Source organism: Saccoglossus kowalevskii, chromosome 9, assembly GCF_978046115.1.
Source record: "Saccoglossus kowalevskii chromosome 9, keSacKowa6.1, whole genome shotgun sequence".
NCBI classification, from domain to species: Eukaryota; Metazoa; Hemichordata; class Enteropneusta; family Harrimaniidae; genus Saccoglossus; species Saccoglossus kowalevskii.
Window position 1 is genome coordinate 5983227 of NC_140649.1, and position 20104 is coordinate 6003330.

The 20104-nt window shown below is 35.1% G+C and overlaps 1 protein-coding gene across 1 annotated transcript in view; it reads left to right on the plus strand.

The window, feature by feature from the left end:
• Window positions 1-18126, plus strand: part of LOC100373760 (nuclear pore complex protein Nup155) — a 48893-nt gene extending 30767 nt beyond the window's left edge. Inside the window, exons 21-34 of the mRNA XM_085503090.1 lie at window positions 5241-5300; window positions 5691-5900; window positions 6444-6504; window positions 6924-7059; window positions 7606-7759; window positions 8511-8615; window positions 8926-9080; window positions 10942-11071; window positions 11875-11988; window positions 13547-13667; window positions 14240-14350; window positions 15144-15280; window positions 15514-15620; window positions 17079-18126. Of these exons, the coding sequence (XP_085359216.1) occupies window positions 5241-5300; window positions 5691-5900; window positions 6444-6504; window positions 6924-7059; window positions 7606-7759; window positions 8511-8615; window positions 8926-9080; window positions 10942-11071; window positions 11875-11988; window positions 13547-13667; window positions 14240-14350; window positions 15144-15280; window positions 15514-15620; window positions 17079-17238 (1761 nt within the window). The 3' untranslated portion in view covers window positions 17239-18126. The remainder of the gene's footprint in view (window positions 1-5240; window positions 5301-5690; window positions 5901-6443; window positions 6505-6923; window positions 7060-7605; window positions 7760-8510; window positions 8616-8925; window positions 9081-10941; window positions 11072-11874; window positions 11989-13546; window positions 13668-14239; window positions 14351-15143; window positions 15281-15513; window positions 15621-17078) is intronic.
• The last annotated feature ends 1978 nt before the right edge of the window (window positions 18127-20104 follow it).

The window sequence follows — 20104 nt, forward strand, 5'->3', positions numbered from 1 at the left end:
TCTGGCTGGCAACTAAAGATAATTTTACTTGTAAATAACGTGTAATTCCTAGACAACATTATGTTCATGCACACTTCCAGACACAGTGTCATAAACTAGTCACTGAAATGCGCAAAAATAACCATATTTTTGTTGTCAAAACATTCTAGTTTTATAAGCATTCTAAATAAGGGAGCAAGATGATAGTCACACTTTTTACATATGTACATCACAATGTCGTAGATTTTCAACTCTCAAACAAAGTATTTGGCAGGTTTCTTGGTATACCGTAAAAACTCGATTAATTCGCGGTCTCTATTAGTTCGCGCACCCATTTTATTTTCGAACGCTAATTTTTAAATGTATCCTTTTAATTCGTGGCGTTCAAAAACATGTTTAAAATTGTATCCTATTAATTCGCGCGTCAGAATAAAGTGGATAACTCAGAATATATTGCATGAACATTAAAAATATACATATAATGTTATGTTATCAGTATTTGGTGTCGCCGCAATCGCAGATGATCTCCGTCATCACCGCCTTTCAGTTAGCAAGCAGTTTAAGTTCGGTAAAGATTTGACGTGAAAAAAATCATTCCCCCACGACACTACAGATGTTGGGCAAGATTATTACTTAGTCGATAAATATCCATCGGTCAGCACATCGATTACGAATTTCCGTGATGGAAAGCTTGGTACATGGCTTTTTCGTCGCTGGTCCACAGGGTTGCATCCCGGGGTTGCATCGACCATGTGTCCGCCATTATTCTATTACGTCATTTAAGTGAACCGCCCTATGGTGCGTAAATTGACATTTTTGATTGGTCGGGCGATTGACCTCGTATCACATTTCATTATACCGGATTTGGTAAAAAACACAGAGTTAAGCGGTCATGTACCTTCTATATATCTAACCTTGCACAAATAATCTTGTACTGACGTGTTTTTTGTCCAAGAAAGACGTTCCCTTTCATTTAACTCCCAGTTAACTCTTCGCGTCCATAGTATTTGTGAGAGTTGAAAGATTCTTTGAACAAATGAACTATATATTGATTTGTGTCAAGCTGGGTGGCCCGAATTTAAATATCAGTGCATGAACTCTGGATGTCATTGCCCAATGCTGCACATAATTCAAACACGTGGTTATTAGAGTTCAGTCGAAATGTACGTGAATAATGCGATCGAAGTCCACTACCCAGAGTTTATTATATTATAGTAAAATTTAATTTGACGTATGGTATGTTTATGTTTGCGTAATTATTACGAATGCAACGCATTATCAAGTCGGTGATATTGAAATATTCACAGACCTAATACCCCGGGTCAGTGCCCTAACAATAGTTAAAAAAAACTAATTCCTAATTTTCGAGTTGTTAATTTTCTATGGAATTCCGCTAGAGGGCGCATCCAAAATACCCGGATGACGAGCCTGAGTGGGGTTGTTTTTATTGAAGTTCTGTATTCTTACATGCGTAAATCAATAGATTGGAAAAGCAAAAAAGTCCCAGAACTCCACAAATTTCTTCAGGATCGTGGTATAACTTGCAGCAATGTTCGTAAAGCTAAACTGTTTGAACTTGTTGAGTTAGAAAACGAGTTAAATGTTCGCCAAGAGTCAAACAATCGTCGTCGTACTGTAAAACACGAGTCGACGATAACTCTGGTAGATCCGTGTAACGTAAAAACTTGGCAAAAAAACTTCATACTTTGCCTTTGTGTTAAATAGCTGATATGTTCGCATATTTGTTGCATCGAAGTGACTGGACAACAGCCAGACTGAAAGAATATCGACTTATTATTGGTTACTTACTTCATAATTTCCGTAAAGCTTCATCATGTGCAGAATACAGAATTTAATTTCATTATGGCAGAGTGTATTCGGCAATGATCCATGAAGGAAAATCCTTACAAGCCATGGTTTATTATTAAATCAAACTCTAAAATAGTTTCTGGTGTTTGTAACTGTGTAGTGTAAGTTTGATTTAATATTTTATTCACCAGGCGATCAGCAGATGCAGTTATCATAAATGGACACACGTTTTTTTCCTTCCGTAGTTATTTTAACTTCAACTTCGCAAAAAATGCCATCATAAGGATTCTGAACAAGAAGATCGATGTGGGAATCGGCAACGAGCGAATTTTTCATCATATCCGGCTCAATGTTTTCGTTTGCACTCGTCTCGGGAAGCTGACAGAGTCTTCGTTTTTCAATCGATGTATAACTGCGGTTGAAAGACGGCTGTCTCCAGTTATTGAACTAAAAAAATACTGGCGCAGGATGGAAAATGCCGTGAACAAACCCGGGAATATAGTTTGGCGTCCACTCAGATTCCCGACGACACATTCGAATCCACTGGCGTTGAAGTGTTGATTTCTTGGACGAAAGAAAAGTATGAAAAGTTACGCCTTTCATCTCAGGATAGTTCGCTGTTTTTTCTTTTTAATCGAACCCAAAGAATAGTCTGGGGCATTACAATGCCAGTTAACCATTTTGACCAATTCTTGCAAAACGTTTGTAAAAAATAAGACTTCGGCAACAGTAACTACTAGTATATTGCTTACAAGCAGACGCCGCTCAAATTTCAACCCCACCACGAACGTTGAACGGACTGTCATTCGGGTACTTTGAGAACGCCCTCTATCGAATTTCGTGAGAAAAATAGTAACTCGGAAATTAACTTGAGTTTGCGTAATTATCATGAAAGCAATACATTACGAAGTTGAAATATTCAGAGCTGGTACAATATTGTAAACAAATTTGCGTAATTAGAAAAGCAGTGCACTAAGTAAACGACGTTGATATATTCAAGCCAGTACAGAGTTGCATACAAGTTGCTTAATTACAGTACCTTCGGATATAATTAATAACAATTTTACTAGTTTGACGCGCGGGGCACGAAAGAAAAAGGTTGCTAAGGTAACGCGCCAGTTCAGTGCGTGACTTGGGGTCAAACTTCGGTCAACACACACTTGATGTCAGCATCGCCGCGCAACAAGTTTCGCTAAAGTACATGAAGTTCAATTGCGTCCCAAAATGATGTCGCTGATCACTCAGTTGTCGTAGCGTGTGTTGTGTCATGTCCATGATGCACCCCGTTTTGACTTTGGCCTGCTTTTCCTTCTTGTTCACGTAAAATGCGACCTCTCACCAATGTATTAAAACACTTTGAATTTATACTTTGCATGATTATATTTGGTCAACGCGAAACATTATTTTTTCTAAACATTTTCTGAGACCGATTTATTTTTGCAGACAAGATGGGCTTCGTAATATCTGCCATAACATCGCCCGGGCGATGCCTAGAAAAATAAAAAAAGGCAATGCAGCCAGACGGCTACTTTGTAGCCATGTGTTCATTGTTTGTTTGTGTACAGAGTGACCTTTGCCATTTTTCACTGTTTCATTTCAAGTGTAACATGGTGCGTGGTCCTTGACGCAGTGCGTGTTCTCTGTCCGACTATACGCCATGAATGTCGGTAGCCATGAGTCTCAGAGGCACTAAAAAAACGTCCCGTAATCGTGTTCATTGGAAAACAAAACAAATCACTAATAAATTTATGAAAACAGTTCCTTTTTGAATCGATCTAAAAGTACTCGTTTAATTCGCGCACCAAAAACCAATAATTTCCGTTTTGACGCTATTAATTCGTGCACTTGAATAAATAATTATTTTTACTACCGCGAATTAATCGAGTTTTTACGGTAAGCTGAAAAACAAATAGAATAGTGAAACCCCAAATTACTGTAGAATCTGTATTAGGAACCACAGCTTCAATAATAATGGTTGCACATCCATTTTTTCGCTGGTTTAACTAAAGGTGGATTATGTAACATCCTGCAGAATGAAAACAAGCAGCCTATCGGCTGAGATAGCTCCGCTGTTAGCAATGCACATTTCAATTAAAGAACTAAAGACATCATTAGAAAATGAACAATATGAATAGTATCAAAGCAATCGGACTTGCAGTTTTTAACAAGAAGTCGAAAATATCACTTTTTACCAAAAATTACAAAAATATTCACCAAAATAAATTAATTAGAGAATTGAAGATATCATCACAAAATGAACAAATCTGAGAGAGGTCCACATGTAGTACCTATATATGTAATATCAAAGCAATCGGACTTACAGTTTTCAACAAGAAGTCGAAAATATCACTTTTTACCAAAAATGACAAAAATATTCACCAAAATTAGAGAATTGAAGATATCATCACAAAATGAACAAATCTGAGAGAGGTCCACATGTAGTACCTACATATGTAATATCAAAGCAATCGGACTTGCGGTTTTTAACAAGAAGTCAAAAATATCACTTTTTACCAAAAATGACAAAAATATTCACCAAAATTAGAGAATTGAAGATATCATCACGAAATGAACAAATCTGAGAGAGGTCCACATGTAGTACCTATATATGTAGTATCAAAGCAATTGGACTTGCGGTTTTTAACAAGAAGTCGAAAATATCACTTTTCACCAAAAAATGACAAAAATATTCACCAAAATTAGAGAATTAAAGATATCATTACAAAATGAACAAATCTGAGAGAGGTCCACATGTAGTACCTATATATGTAATATCAAAGCATTTGCACTTGCGTTTTTTAACAAGAAGTCGAAAATATCAGTTTTTACCAAAAATGACAAAAATATTCACCAAAATTAGAGAATTAAAGATATCATTACAAAATGAACAAATCTGAGAGAGGTCCACATGTAGTACCTATATATGTAATATCAAAGCAATTGCACTTGCGGTTTTTAACAAGAAGTCGAAAATATCAGTTTTTACCAAAAATGACAAAAATATTCACCAAAATTAGAGAATTGAAGATATCATCACGAAATGAACAAATCTGAGAGAGGTCCACATGTAGTACCTATATATGTAGTATCAAAGCAATTGCACTTGCGGTTTTTAACAAGAAGTCGAAAATATCATTTTTTACCAAAAATGACAAAAATATTCACCAAAATTAGAGAATTAAAGATATCAACATGAAATGAACAAACCTAAGAGAGGTCTACCCAAGGTACATATACACCAAGTATCAAAGCATTTAGGCTTGTAGTTTTCAAGAAGAAGTCGAAAAAGTAAAACATTGACACGGACGACGACGGACGACGACGGACGACGACGGACAATCACTCATATGATAAGCTCCGCTCGACAAAGTCGACAGCGGAGCTAAAAAGAGAGCCTTTCAATTATGCTATATTATATCATGTTGAAGTATTTGTAATTTTCTTTATTACAGGATGTTCAAAACCAATTACGACAGATGAAGTTTTCTGATTTAGTTACATCAGGGAGGGAGGTATGTAATCATTTAATTTTGTCAGAATACAAATATTTAACTACTTAATTTCTCTGTTCTACACACATTTGAATAAACAGAGTTGACTACATGTTACCACAATGGTGGGTATATGTTAACATCAAATGTTGTTTTCAAGAAAAGTGTTTAGTGTTTAAGTGTTTTTTCTTCATTACCGGTAAATCATTAGTTTGATTTTAAAAATCTGGCATATCTGCACTTACATACATGTAGCTGATCATCTGTTGTTGTTTTTATACATGGAACCAACCAATACGAGAAAATCTGCAACAGATATTCTTTTTGTCAGTGTATCATTTTCAACTCACAAAAAAAAAATGGTTGCCATTTTCTCTGATGTTCTTAAACTCAATTTGTTGTCATTTATAGATTTGTGGTACCCTGATTACTGCCCTTATCAACTGTTACCTTGGCGACAATGCTTCCATTGATGCAATCAGTTCTCGCTTAAGAGAAATCTGCCCATTACTATATAGCACAGAGGACGCTATCATATCCAAGGCCAATGAACTTTTACAAACTGCCAAGCAAGCCAGTAATAAATTTGACAAGGAGAAGATGCTGCGGGAATCTCTTGAGGTATGGGTGAAAACTAGACTTGAAAATGAAGATTCCAGTTTCTAATGACTACAGTAGCATTGATTTTAATTATTCATATCATTATCACTTTATACATATGTATGAGGTCATTATCAATTTCTGAATATGCATAAATCGTTATCACTTCATGAATATGCATGAGGTCATTTGATTTGGGCAAACGAATCAGTAACACACACTGGAGACACATTTATTTAATGCAATGCAATGTTTCTGTAAACTTCCCTAGAATTTATAGCAAAGATGTCAGCCACAACTGTGTTACTTCATCCAAGCTTTTGACAGGTTTGTTGTAAATCTCAGAAAGAAGACCTTGAAAAACAATTTGAATAGCACATCAACTCTATGTTTTTGTTTTTTTATTTGTTTGTCTGAATTGAACAAGTTCATGAGTAATTAGTCAAATTTTGATGCAGAACGACCTCATGCTTGAATGTTTTAAAACAAAAAAGGCATGAACAACTGCAATGTAAAGAATATACTGCATGTGTTAAGTTTGATTCATTTATTGTTTTTTCTCAGAGATTCAGTGAAGTGAGCCATCAGTTGAATTTGACAGCCATTTTTTCTGAATATCAAGCAGGTAATCTTTCCTCGATTAAATTTGAAATGTCACAAAATTTCCCGCTTTAAAGAGCGATGGTCGTTGTACCACACTTGGAACATTTGTGTTGATGAACATTTATTTCCCCACAATCCAATGTGCTCTTCCAATGACAAGTACAAGATTTGACCTTTGCACGATATGCACTAATTAAATTAATTACATGTAGAAATTGCATACATGTAGTTAAAGCTTGGTAACATCTCAGTTTGTACTCATTGGTCTGTGTAACAGTCAAAGTTGCCATTTTTGTTTATATAAACCCATATATAGCGCATGCAGAGCGCAATGACCACTGCCCTCTAAAAACACCATTTATGTCTCTTATAAAAATTAATCAAAACCGTAAAAGAAATTAATCAAAACAGTAAAAGAACTTCATTCTATTTGGTTATCAGCTGGTTTTTATGATGGCATAGTTGAGTTAAGTTTAACAGCAGCACACAGGAGAGATCCACAAGGGTTGGCATTACATTATTATAAAAGTGGTAAGCCACCGGAAGATACACAAGGAATGCAGGCATTTGTAACAAGGTAACTACCCACTACTTATATTTAAAAATCACTTTACTAAGATTTGTCTCATTTTTCATAACAGCATCATTCATGCTATAAAACTACTTTTTTTCTCTCCTGTTTATCCAACATCATCTAGTAAATAGTTCACACAAAAAAATGTAGCTTTTTTAGCAAGTGATTTTCCATTTTCCTTGTCCAAACAACACCTTCAATAATATGAATCACAGTACATCAAACTACAGTTATGTATAGATTCTGTGTTTATTTTTGTAAATTAAGAAGAGACACTCAGTCCCTGTGTAGCATTTGGTCAAAAGTTGCAAGATTTAGGGGATTTTATTTTTCAAACCGTCAACAATAAAAGTTTGTTGTAAATGTGAAATCTCTGTTTAAAAATGCATTCTGCATTCCAATTTTTTCAAGAAATAGTTCAAATAATTGTAACCTAAAATAGACAGTTTTCTGTAAACAGAAAAACTTGAAACAAAGTTGTTCTAGTGTGAAGTTTGGTTAAGATGAAACAGTTAAAACCAGTCATTTGTATAATTTCATTCCTTGCAGATTGGAATGCTACGAATGTGTCCATGATACATTGGGTAACTTGGTTCACCTCAGTCAGTCCTACCCACAATCCCCTGGGATTCCAAAACGACCCGGCCCACCACCGACAACGAGTGAAGACAGCAGATTGAGTGCGCAGGAAGCAGCACACCATGTAAGTCTTGGGCATCTATTGTCAGACATACATGTACAGCAAACTTAATATTCTTAATGTTATCGTCCAACAAATGCACTTTACTTTTACTTTCATGAGTATGTTTTGTTGTCACAGTCCTGTGACGTCTCACACGTCTTCCTAACCAGAAATGATCAGCTTTAAATGATTGTAGATTTATGCAATTTTGGGCCGCTTCCATTTATAATATTTGGTAAAGAATCACTGAAACAAATTATTACATCCGTAAAAATATGACTGATGATTGACTTTGAAACATTCAAAGTTTCAAACAAACTCCAGGCACTCCATGCGCGATATCAGATCCATGTGGAGAGGACGCTGACCTGCAACGTCAGTGGGCATAAATCAGTACAGTGCATACAGTCTCAGACACCAAAATATGGCTGCTAAAACTGGGTGCACATTTATATTCTAATGCAAAAACGTCATTTGTAGTTGAATGAACTTTGTAATGAGCATGATGTAGATAAAAAACAGAATATCATGCCAGTTATAACAGCAGTTTATGTAACTAGATGTTTTGTTGTGATATTTGTGCATGTTTAATTACCTAATTTGCATAACAATTCTCTCACAAAGAACTGAGTGGTGGTTCAAAACTAACATTAAACAAAATTGATTCACTGAAATGACTTGTAGCTGTCTTTTATTTTGTGTTGAATAATGTTGTTGATTGCTATTGAGTGTAGCGACTTCTATTGACGACAGTACCGGTACTCATTTTCAGATGGATCAGATGATGAAAATTGGTTTGAAGTCAAATGATGAATTATACCATGTCTCACTATATGATTGGTTGGTTACCATGGGACTCACAGATAAACTACTAGAGGTTAGTACGTTGAGAATTTCCTGCTTATTGTTCATTAATATTGTCTGTTCCAAAATATTTCAGAGTAGTTATCATAAAATTGCTAGGAAAGTATGGAATTTCCAACAATCATTTTTTTGTTACTTGCTCAAGTTGCAGAAGATATACCACATACATTTCCAAACAGGAACAGATGGTAGTTTGGGATAAAATCCTTGTTGACGTATTGGTTATTTCATCAAGAAATTGAAAAAAAATTTCAACTCAAAATCTGATTACCAGTATCTCCATATGTATGATGAAGAGCTTACGTTTGTCTCTTTTACTTCAGATTACCTTACCATTTGTAGAGGCCTATCTGAAGCGAGCCGCTGCCTACCAACCTGACAACCTTACCATGCTGGATCTCTTGTGGAAGTACTATGAGAAAATACAGAATTTCTCAGCAGCAGCAAAAATATTATCCAAACTGGGTGATAGGCATGGGTATGTTGATAGCAACTTTTGTTTTAATGTTAATAATTATTTGAATCACAATTATAATTAAGAAAGCAATGATGCACTTTTATATTAGATGTACAAGGAGTGTTAATGTAAATAATTGCTATGCTTGACCTACCAATTGAGTAATGTGTGTAGAAATACACAGAGTCCTCAGTCTGCCACTGACCATCGTAATACACCTTTGTGCTGCCTAGCAATATGTCAAAATGATGTAGATTGGTGTAACAATGTTGCTCAAATAGACAAGTGTGTTTGGATGTTTTGTTGTTTATCTTTTAGAACACAAAACTGATGACCAGTGATGAAAATATAGGTTTTGACACTGAGTACCACCCATTGCTGAAATATTTGTCATGCCATTCTTTTTGTGAAATTTTTACCTTTTTTGGTATTTTCTGGCAAATTGACAAAATGATGGGTGTAAGTGGGCATATGACTAGATCACAGAAACACTAGAGGTTGTAATCCTGGCAAACTTGACATCATAATAAACTGTATTTTGGGATCTATTTTATTTTTGCAATGAACCACAATATGTTAGGTACAAGTCTGGTCAAGTCTGACATATGTCGAATAATGCTGATTTTTTCATCATGATGATCAAGGTTATTTTGATGGGAATCCATGACATGACTGCCTGTCTCAATTTTGAGCAAATCTTAGAAGTATTGGGGCAGCAAAATTGGCTTAAACTGCTTGGGTTTTGACTAAACAGTTGGTTTTTGAATCTCAACCTGTGGTTTTGTCCACTCTGGGCAAGTCAATATTGCAGTAAAGGACATAGAATGCTTTTGTGGCCTGGTATCTGTCTGAATAAGTGAATTCCTCATTTCAAAGGTGATTTGGTGTGATTAATGTAAATGTAGTTTACAATTACCAAATTAGTAAGCAAGTATGAGTAATTTACAAAAATATCTGCTCACCCAAGTCCTATCATATAATTGAACGTTCTGTCATAATCGTGGCTTTCCTAAGCCTTTCCCTGGTCAGAACCACAGTCAGCTAGCATACAAGTGATAATATGATAAATGCGATTAATTCACCATGTGTGTGCAGCCATCTTGAACAAGGCTTGAAACTAAGTAAAGAGGGAAGTTGAGAAACAGGTTTTCAGTTTCCAACAAATCAGGGAAAAATACTAAACTTTCATAGCCTAATGAGGGGTACTATTAACCTCCAATAAATGTTAACCACATTTGTCGTTTTTGTGTCGCTGATTAGCTCCTGAACGTCTGTCTACTATAATATAGATTTACCCAGAGTAGCGTGACAACAAGACTGCGTCAGCGAAATCCAAAAGCCAATTGTTTAGTCAAAACCCAAGCAGTTAGCCAATTCGCTAGTGAGTTTGCAAATTGGCTGCCCCAATACTTCTGAGATTTGCTATACAAGGCTTGGACCTGAATGTTGGCACATTGATTAATTGATTAATCAGTAAGCAGTATAAATAAGATGACTAAAAGTACAGTCTGCCATGCTCTCTAACTCCTGATATTAGGTTTGGGAGATTGGTTTGTACACATGCACTATGCATCAAATAGCATCAAAGTCAATGAGAAAATTTCAGGGGAAATAGCAGTGACTTCAGTGGCTAAAAATGTTGCCTGGCATAAATTATCGAAAAAAAACTTCAATCTTTTCACTACAAGACTTTCTCACCCAAATGTTTCTGTACTATTTTTTTATATTCTTCAATATTTCTGGATATGAACTCTAATTTTGAAGCCAACAGACAAAATTTGAGCCAATTTTCTGTTGTCCCAATTTTCTAAAGGAATTTGTGATGAAAAGAGGGAAGTGGAGAGGTTAAAGTATTGATACCAAGTTTATATTTTGTTTACAGTACTGATGTGAACCTGACTCAGCGAATTGAGTACATATCGCGTGCTATTATGAGTGCAAAGAGTAGTAACCTACGTACTAGTTCAGCCAGCGATGGAGAATTTTTACATCAATTAGAAGAAAAAATGGAGGTATGTATTCTATTGAACATGTAACATGTATATGTAGTGTTCTGTCCAAAGCTTTTCAAGTATAGTGGCCATGTTTGGATTTTATGGAAACATATGAATACATCAACAAAGACAAATGAATCAATTAACACCCTTGCATAAGTAAATTATTTTCTTTGAGAGATTGTACACTGGAAAAAGTGATGAAGAAATGCATAATGTCATCTGGAGTCAATTCTTGAAGTTGCATTTCCAAATTTGTGAGGTGACATCCCCTGACCATCAATTGTTGAGATTGTAGATGGGTAATGGTAAAATAACATAATATGTATTTCAGATGACCTCTTAAATCAAGCTGAATTTATAAAAATTGAGTTAGGAGACTTTGTTCTCAAAAGTCAGTTACATTGTAGAAATTTCTGTCTAAGGGTTAAAACCCTCCAGTCATCTCAAAATAGGAAGGAAAGTTAGGGCGGAATATCCACTTTTTCTTATTATTTGCAAAGTGGTAATGCCAGTTTAAAATAGCCCACTTTTATTATAGCATCAACAGATGGTTGCTTTTGCTAAAGGCAAACTGTTTCTGTGGTTTTGTTGGGGTCCTAAATATCCCAGCTATTATCACCACCAGAAACTAAAAACAACATTGTACTGAAAACCTGAATCACTGATTACCCCTGGTAGGTAATATTGCATGACAGATAAACTGTAGTCAAAATAAACAACATTTTAGTCTAAAAATATAATGTATGCACAAGCTGTCATGCAGTAATTGAATACACATCATACATGTACAACATCATACATGTCTCTCCTTCTCCTAGGTTGCTCGTATTCAACTCAAGGTATTTGAAGCTATCAGCAATTTTAACTCGTCTCTCCCCGAAGTACAGGAAGCCTTATCTCAGCTCAATGCTGAACTGTTAGATATTACCAGGGTAAGATTATACTGTGTTCTATTAGTAATAGTACATGTGCTTACATCAATGACAGAGATGTGTCTATTGTGAACAATGATCCAGCATACAATAAATGCAATTTTGGTGTTTGTATACTTCTAATAGAGCAAATATGTTATATGCAAATTACAATGTTGTTGACCCAAAGTATAGTTACGTGTATGTATAGAAGTGCTTGTCATGTATAATCACTTGGAAAATGTAAAATCTACCTATATGTATTCATGCAACATATGTACCAAAAAAGCCATATTGTTTACTGTGTAAGCTTCTTACTGAGAATATACGTTTTTTCTCAAAACGTTTATGTAACATTTCTATTCCATTCCCCATATTTGGACATATTGTTACGTCATTTCTGTACATTATCAGACGATAGAGTATTAAGTTTATTGCATCAGTCCTGAATCTGTATAACATTTCTATTCCATTCCCCATATTTGGACATATTGTTACGTCATTTCTATACATTATCAAACGATAGAGTATTAAGTTTGTTGCATCAGTCCTGAATCTGTATAACATTTCTATTCCATTCCCCATATTTGGACATATTGTTACGTCATTTCTATACATTATCAGACGATAGAGTATTAAGTTTATTTATCAGTCCTGAATCTGTATAACATTTCTATTCCATTCCCCATATTTGGACATATTGTTACGTCATTTCTATACATTATCAGACGATAGAGTATTAAGTTTATTTATCAGTCCTGAATCTGTATAACATTTTGATGCTGAAGTTGGTGCAAATAATTTGTTGTGAGGTTTGTGAAGTAGAAATGAAATATTAACGCAAATGAACCCAAACAAGACAGGAAGCTTTAAACATCAACTTCAAACGTTCTTTTGCCATCTGTATGTTTCAGTGTAGTGAAACATTCATGTTCTGGGGCCCCATGTTCTAAGTTACATACCAGTACAAAAGCACAAGTCAGGTTTGGGGCATAAAAGATGCGATATCACTGCTGATTAAACACCTTACATGCTAATGGTATTAATAATATTTATTATGTGTCACCATAACGTCATAAGTTACAGCATGCCGTACTTTTGCGGTATTTTACGGGGTATTTTCATCCTACAATATTAGGAAATGTGAATTCCAAATATGAAATGATTACACACATAAGCGTCCTCTAATAACAAAAACAAACATGGCTGCCACCAGGGTTTGACCAAACCCCACACAAAGAAGTTTGCTGATTCTGTTCTAAACATTTTGGATTTCGGCATTCCCATGATGTATCATTGGGAGGAAAAGATGTATGACAATAACTTAAAGGTTATTACAAGAATACTCAGACAGTATGCCATCGCATCAACCTCCGCTGCACATCGGTGCTTTGAGGTATCCTCGTAATAACCTCATATTATATAATGAATGAGCTACAGTGATGTGAAATATTGAATTACTGTAGATCAGAATAATAACAATGCTGTGAAAACCAATTCGTGTTGTGGAAGTGATTCATCACTATAGCATACTACATGTTTTTGAAAATGTATAATGAAAATATTGTTTTCATTTCAGCTGTATGAGGGTTTTGCTGAACCGTTCCAACTCTGGGAATGCCAACTTGCTATCATTCACTGTGCTGGACATTATGATCCGCTATTGGTGGAATCTTTCTGGACAAATATTATTAAAAAAGGTAAGGTTATTCAGTTAAAAATATTAATAGGAACTAATCTTTATAATAATATGGGCTTTGTACAGTATTGATCCTTGATTTGGTTCATTTTTTTAGTACAGTACCCTCAACATGGTCTCAAAATTCAAATTAGGTATGATTAGAGGTACATTACTTGGGATTTGCAATGCGCATAGTACTGTATGGTGACATCATGTCAAGATCCCATTCAAGTCTCTTCTCATAGATAGCGAGACTGAGGCTATGACCTTCTGACATGACATATATCAATGTTCAAGGTTTGTAAAAATAAAATAAAACATGTCTTGCTACTGTCATAGTGAAAAAATGTAATACATAGAAAATGTACAGAAAATATAGTTATTGTAATCCGTCATATCTTGGGCAGCTATTTTTATCCACCTGGACCACACAGTAATCTAGTTAGTTGTTCTGAGCAGGAAACGCTTATGCGAGAGAGAGATTGATCTCGACCTTGGTATCATGTCACCGTAGTTGCAAACCCCAAGTAATGTACCTCTGATATGATGTAGTTAAAATATGAATTCTAATGAGATATTGTGTTTTTTCAGAGTTAGATAATTCAGTTGGTAAATCAGTGCCTTCTAGAATGGCTTGTCTTAGTGATAAAGTAACAGCATTAGGAAGTATATACATGACATCTGACAGATATTTCCCTCTAGGTAAGTGCTCTCTTTGTTCACACTCGTCATGTGAATTGTTTCCCACTCAGACGTGCCAGAGCAGATTTGTTTTATGTAGTTGGTTGGTAACATGTTCACACCTCAATGTTTTCATGGTTTCAATAGCCAAGTTGATGATTACCCAGATAACACAGTGCTCATCATTATGTTCTCCTTCTGATGCTAATCTTCAAACATTAAATGTCCACTGCATGATGAAAATCGCACTCTTTACTCTTGGAAGTATGTCTTTCTTTCTATTGAAATCTTATTTGTATTTAAAGACGTGTTTCAGTTCAAAAATCAATATACATGTATTAAAAATTAACTCGGAATCTGCAGCGACTATATGAATGGGCAAAGTTGGTTTCTTACTTGTGCTACTTTAAATCCAGTTTCATTTGCCTATTATTGAGCCCATGCCTTCATATTAATGCTTGTATCATATCCAGCTATGTCTGGATATTGTCTTTGGTGAAACAGGTGTTAACATTGTAGGCTGAACTTGGAATGTTTCGGAAGTAGCCAATATTTTGTAAATTTTGCAGAAAAACATGTTGAAATCCACTTTTTAGTTGGTGATTTCGATAGAGATGCAATTGTCTATAGGTATTCACGCCTAGCTAGCTATAACAACTCATGTTTGGTATTGTCAATAGATCTCAAAATTCTGCTAACTAAGGTACTCAGTACTCAACACTGAATCAATTAATTTCCGTCTTCCAGTTGTTGTTATGGTTACCCTGCCTGTCTTTTATTTTACATTGCATTTTGGTTTCTCCTTTGTGTTTAGATTTTCTTGTGAAACATTTGGAGAAGGTGACATGTAAACTAGATTGGGATAAAACTTGTGTGTTCATAACATTTTTGAAGATCGGTATACCGTTTACAACGTTGCATCAAGTGTATGATTGTATATTCAAAGCCAAGGTAAGTTTAGCATTGCTTCCATCATCATGTGTATTCAGTTTAGATGAGCAACTTTTCTAGCAATGGATTTTTTATTTCAGTTGCAGCAACTTTCAATGAATACTCAAATTGCAAATATTTCTAGCAATGAAACAAAATTTTGCAAGGCCTTTAATGTTTCATCTTCTTGCTTTATGCTCTACAAATAATATCCAACAAAGCGTCTTCAGTTTCTATTTGTGTCTGTCTTACAGGATAGTCATTGGCAATCTGTTGGTAAACCATTACATATTTTAGATGCTATATATTTACTACTTACACTGTTTGCTGATAAACCTTCCCACGTACCCAGCTATGAAAAGTAGGTATTTACTCATTATCTAAATATCTGCATGTGTTCAATCAAGAATAAAATAGGTCACAATGTCCCATATTTGTGTTTCTAGTCTCCATCATAAGACTTATAATTTATCACAACTTTTTTGCTGTTTTGTCCTAAGTTTTGAAAAAATGAAAGAACAATGTACCATACTCGACCGCGTTAGTGCCCAGGGGCCTCAACTCAGAAAATCATGATTTTTTAGGGGTGGGCGCCCCTAAACCCCCCCCCCCCCCCCCCCCCCGGTAAAGAATGAAAATTGAGGGGGATATTACATGTTTGAGGGAAAATCAAATTACGAAATTAGTTGCGTCGTCATTCATTTTTACATTGAAGAAACAGAAATGATCACAAAAAATATGCACGTTTATTACAATATTAATTACGTACCACCGTAATTTACGAAATTAAAAATGTAAGAGTCAAAGTCAAAATTCTCATCATTATCTCCACTGACGAATGTGTAGGATCGTTTGCAAACTCCCGATGAAAATCTCCTTCCGCCATGATGCATTTGCATAATTTGACGTGCAAGCAACAGCGTCCTTTGACCTAATTGGTCACGTTTGTTATTAACCAATGCTGTGTCTACTTATTTCTTCGGAAATTCTCAAAGACTTTCTGGTAACGCAATGCGGAAGTGAATTATTGATGTCGAAGTACGATCTGTTGGAATTGATTTCAGCGAATAAACAACATGTTTTTTCAAAAAAAAATGGTAACTAGTCATTTATGGGGAGGTAAACTGAATATGGCATGAAATATTTACCGCATTTTGTCGAAGCTTAGTTTACGCATGGTTACCATGGTCTACGCATTCACAACATATTCACGGCAGCAATATCCACGTTGTATCATATAAAAATAATTACCACGATTTGTTAGGCAATTATCAAAGACCAAGTTTTAAATTAGTTGCATTTTGAAGGGGTGGGCGCTTAGCCGAATAATCCCGAATATAAAAATTGCGCAAAAGTGGGGGGTGGGCGCTTGACCGGGCATGGGCGCTCACGCGGTCGAGTACGGTAGTTTTCATGAAAAGTCATACCGGTAATTTTATAAACTAAACTAAAAAGCCGCTGGCACATGTTGATTTTAGAAAACAAATTGACCAGAATCAGGTTTCCTTCAATTGGCTGGTTGAACATGCATTCAACAGTTGAAATGAAATATCCTGATTCAGTTTTATTTTAATCAAATTAACAAAATACATGTTTATAGTATTCAGTACGACCCTTATTAACATGTTGTTTACAACGTAGTTGGGGTTCAGTGGTATCGGATTTTAGACCTTCCATGATTGTTCACCACCCTTTACTGCCGACATTGGTATACAGCATCAGAATGGTATTTAATTTGAAGTTTCAATTTCATATCATTTCAAAATTGTTAAAAAAAAGTATAAAAATGATAATAAAAATGTTTAAATTTGTCCTTCAGGAAAGCTTTCACCAGTCGATGTCTGGATGCCATTGCCAGTTACAACGTAGAGTTAGAAGCCATGGGACTACAACCACACGTACAGAACACTTTATCCAAGTTTAAAGAACTCCAGGCTAAGTTAGATAGACTTCACTACCAGACTGCTATGCACACATGATTGCCATCATTTCTTGATCCACAGAAAAATACACTATTGATAAATTGTATTTTTGACAATTGTACGTGTGGTCACTTAATTGAATTAAGATATGTGTGATATGTCTCAGAATAAATTATTTAGGTTCAATTAATGTAATGCCCAATAAAACATTTATGTTTTAAAACTCATTTGTCTTGTTTATTCAGTGAAAAATGTTGAAATGCTGCTTAAGGTATTTTTGTTCTTATACTTGTCTCACAGTACTATGGCTACCCACTGCTGTGCTTGACACTTAACCATTCAGATATTGTTTGATCATTTTTACCAAACTGTCTCTATTGGGGAGTAAATGTGACAAATATTGTTGTACCTAAATTTTAAGGGAGAAAAGAGATGAAGATAATAGTTGTCATGGTTATATATATGGTGTATCCCGCAATCATAATGAATTCTGATCATACATGTATAGTGTCAATATTTACTCTATACTGGTACTCTTAAATCTATGGTAGTGACTTTTGGTTGTGCACCCAATGTATTAGTTGGGACGGATTTTTCTAGAAATAATATTTCCATAAAAGACAAGCTCACACTGGTGATAAGAGGAATAAACTATTGTAGAAATGGATGACGGAAGGTGCATGAACAAATAATCTAGAACTATGATTACGGTAAATTAATTTGCATTTATTTCAGGATTTCATTTGTATCCATGTTTTGATGTACAGGACCAGGCGGTCTATACAACACTACTTTCATGCAGTGTGATGAGGTCATCATAAAATATAACTGATATATTGCACTGCTGTGCTCGATATAAACTAACAGAAAGTTTTTTCACAAGATTTATGTATTTTTTTTACTGTGCTCAAAAACATCTGTAATAAAATAAGCTCTTGTACTTTTCTTATTGTTTTTCTTTTGACACCAAACACCACTTGAGATTAATTCACACATACATGTAGCAATAGAATGCAGATGTCTAAAACTAATGACAGAATTTGTTGTACAAGTACTCTCATAGAGGGTGCTATGTGCAGTCATGCATGTGCATCACTAAATTACTAGTTTCTTATATGTACTGCTTATGGGAACAACTTGCATGCCGAGAGTAGTGCAATGTCAACCAAATTTACCCTGATACTGTGCAACAAATCTTTGTTCCTTCCAAGTGGTTTCAACTCGTCACAAAGCTGTTTACAAAACTTTAGTACCCAAGATATTTGTTCCCTTTGCCAAAAACTAATAGATATAGATCAGTTGTTTTTGTGGCGTGGTGGTTGAAAACAATGCAAAGGTTTGCTCAATGTCCTATTGGGTAAATTCAGTCCGTCCAGGATGTCTTTCCTGAAGCGAGTAGTCAATGGTCCTGGGCCCAGTTCTAATCTGCATTACGCTTGTGGTACCACACAGAGTATTTAATGGTAGGGGGTGTAGTTCTATTTGCTATTCAAGCTCAAAAATTAATCAAAAATTCATTTCAGCACTTATGCACCTGAACCTGTTTCAAGCTCTAGCAATAAGGACCCGAATTTGCCAGGAAACTTATCAGATTAATTTGCATTTATTTAAAATAAATAAAACAGAAAATCTTCTGTAACCATTCCTGATGTGTTGCTAAGACTGATTTTGTTTTTCTGTTGCAAGTAGCTGGCTACCCAAATCAATTTTGTCTTAAATTTCCTTCATAAACTTGAAATTGGAAAAAGAATTTAATATGCTGATATCTATGTATAATTAGGTTTCATGTTTTTTCTTGAGTGGGACACTCCCACCAGTGGATTGCACCATATTCTGACTCCAGTTTTTAAAAAAATTATAGACCTTTTGCAGGCAATGTATAGACCAGTTTAGAAATTTTATACAAACTACCAGGTGATTGAAAAACATCAGTTTGCCATGTAACAAGAGTATTTGCTGCATCAAGTGTACATGCCTGATACCATATAACTGTTAATAAGAAGTCACTAGTGTCAGATGATTGAAATGGGTAGGGTCAGTGGGACTAACAATATTGAAACAATGCTTATAGTGGTAGTTTTTATCAGACTGGAGCATACAACTGAAAGAAACTTGTATTATTAATTTATTAAACTAACCATTATGAGAGTAAGGGACGACGTCAAAAGATCGATGTCTGATAAAAAACTTATTTCCTTTAGTTTGGGGGTGGGGGGTTTTGACCTCAAAAAGTTTCCATCCTACAAAAACGATTTTATTTTTTAATGAAATCAACAAAATCTTGGAGTATTTGTAGTTCTATCCAATCATGGACAGAAATAACCGAAAAGAGAAAAAATAACAGAAAAATGGTTTGGTTCGAGTTTAAATCTGTGCGTCAAATGAGGTGCATTTGTAAACTCTCTTTACACCCACCCGACAACCAACTGCTATGCAATACTACTGTCCGATTATCAATTTGTATTTAATGGTGAATGTAGTCTGACGCCATGACCAATATTTATCAATTAAGTTTCAGTGGGGGTTTGGAAAAAAACTAGAGGAATTAAATTTTTTATCCGACATCGATCTTTTGACGTCGTCCCTAATTTAGCTTCTATTTCATGTCTGGTATTCTCTAAGTATTTTATTTTGGCATATCTGGTACACACTGTGTCGAGAAACTATTTGTTTTGCACATTATTCAATTACAATATCACTCACTGACCAAGACAAATTTTTGAAAGGCCACAATACAAATGTTTTATAAAATCAAGCGTTCATCTGTTTAATAATTTCATATAGTTGTTAGCAAAGTCTCGTCTTGCATTGCAGATTTTATTTTGGAACTTCACATTAAATGACTTTTTACTTAAGGTCATGGCAATATTCTGTTCTTCAGCTTTTGCTTGCAGGTATACTAGAAATAGAAGAGAGGATTGCA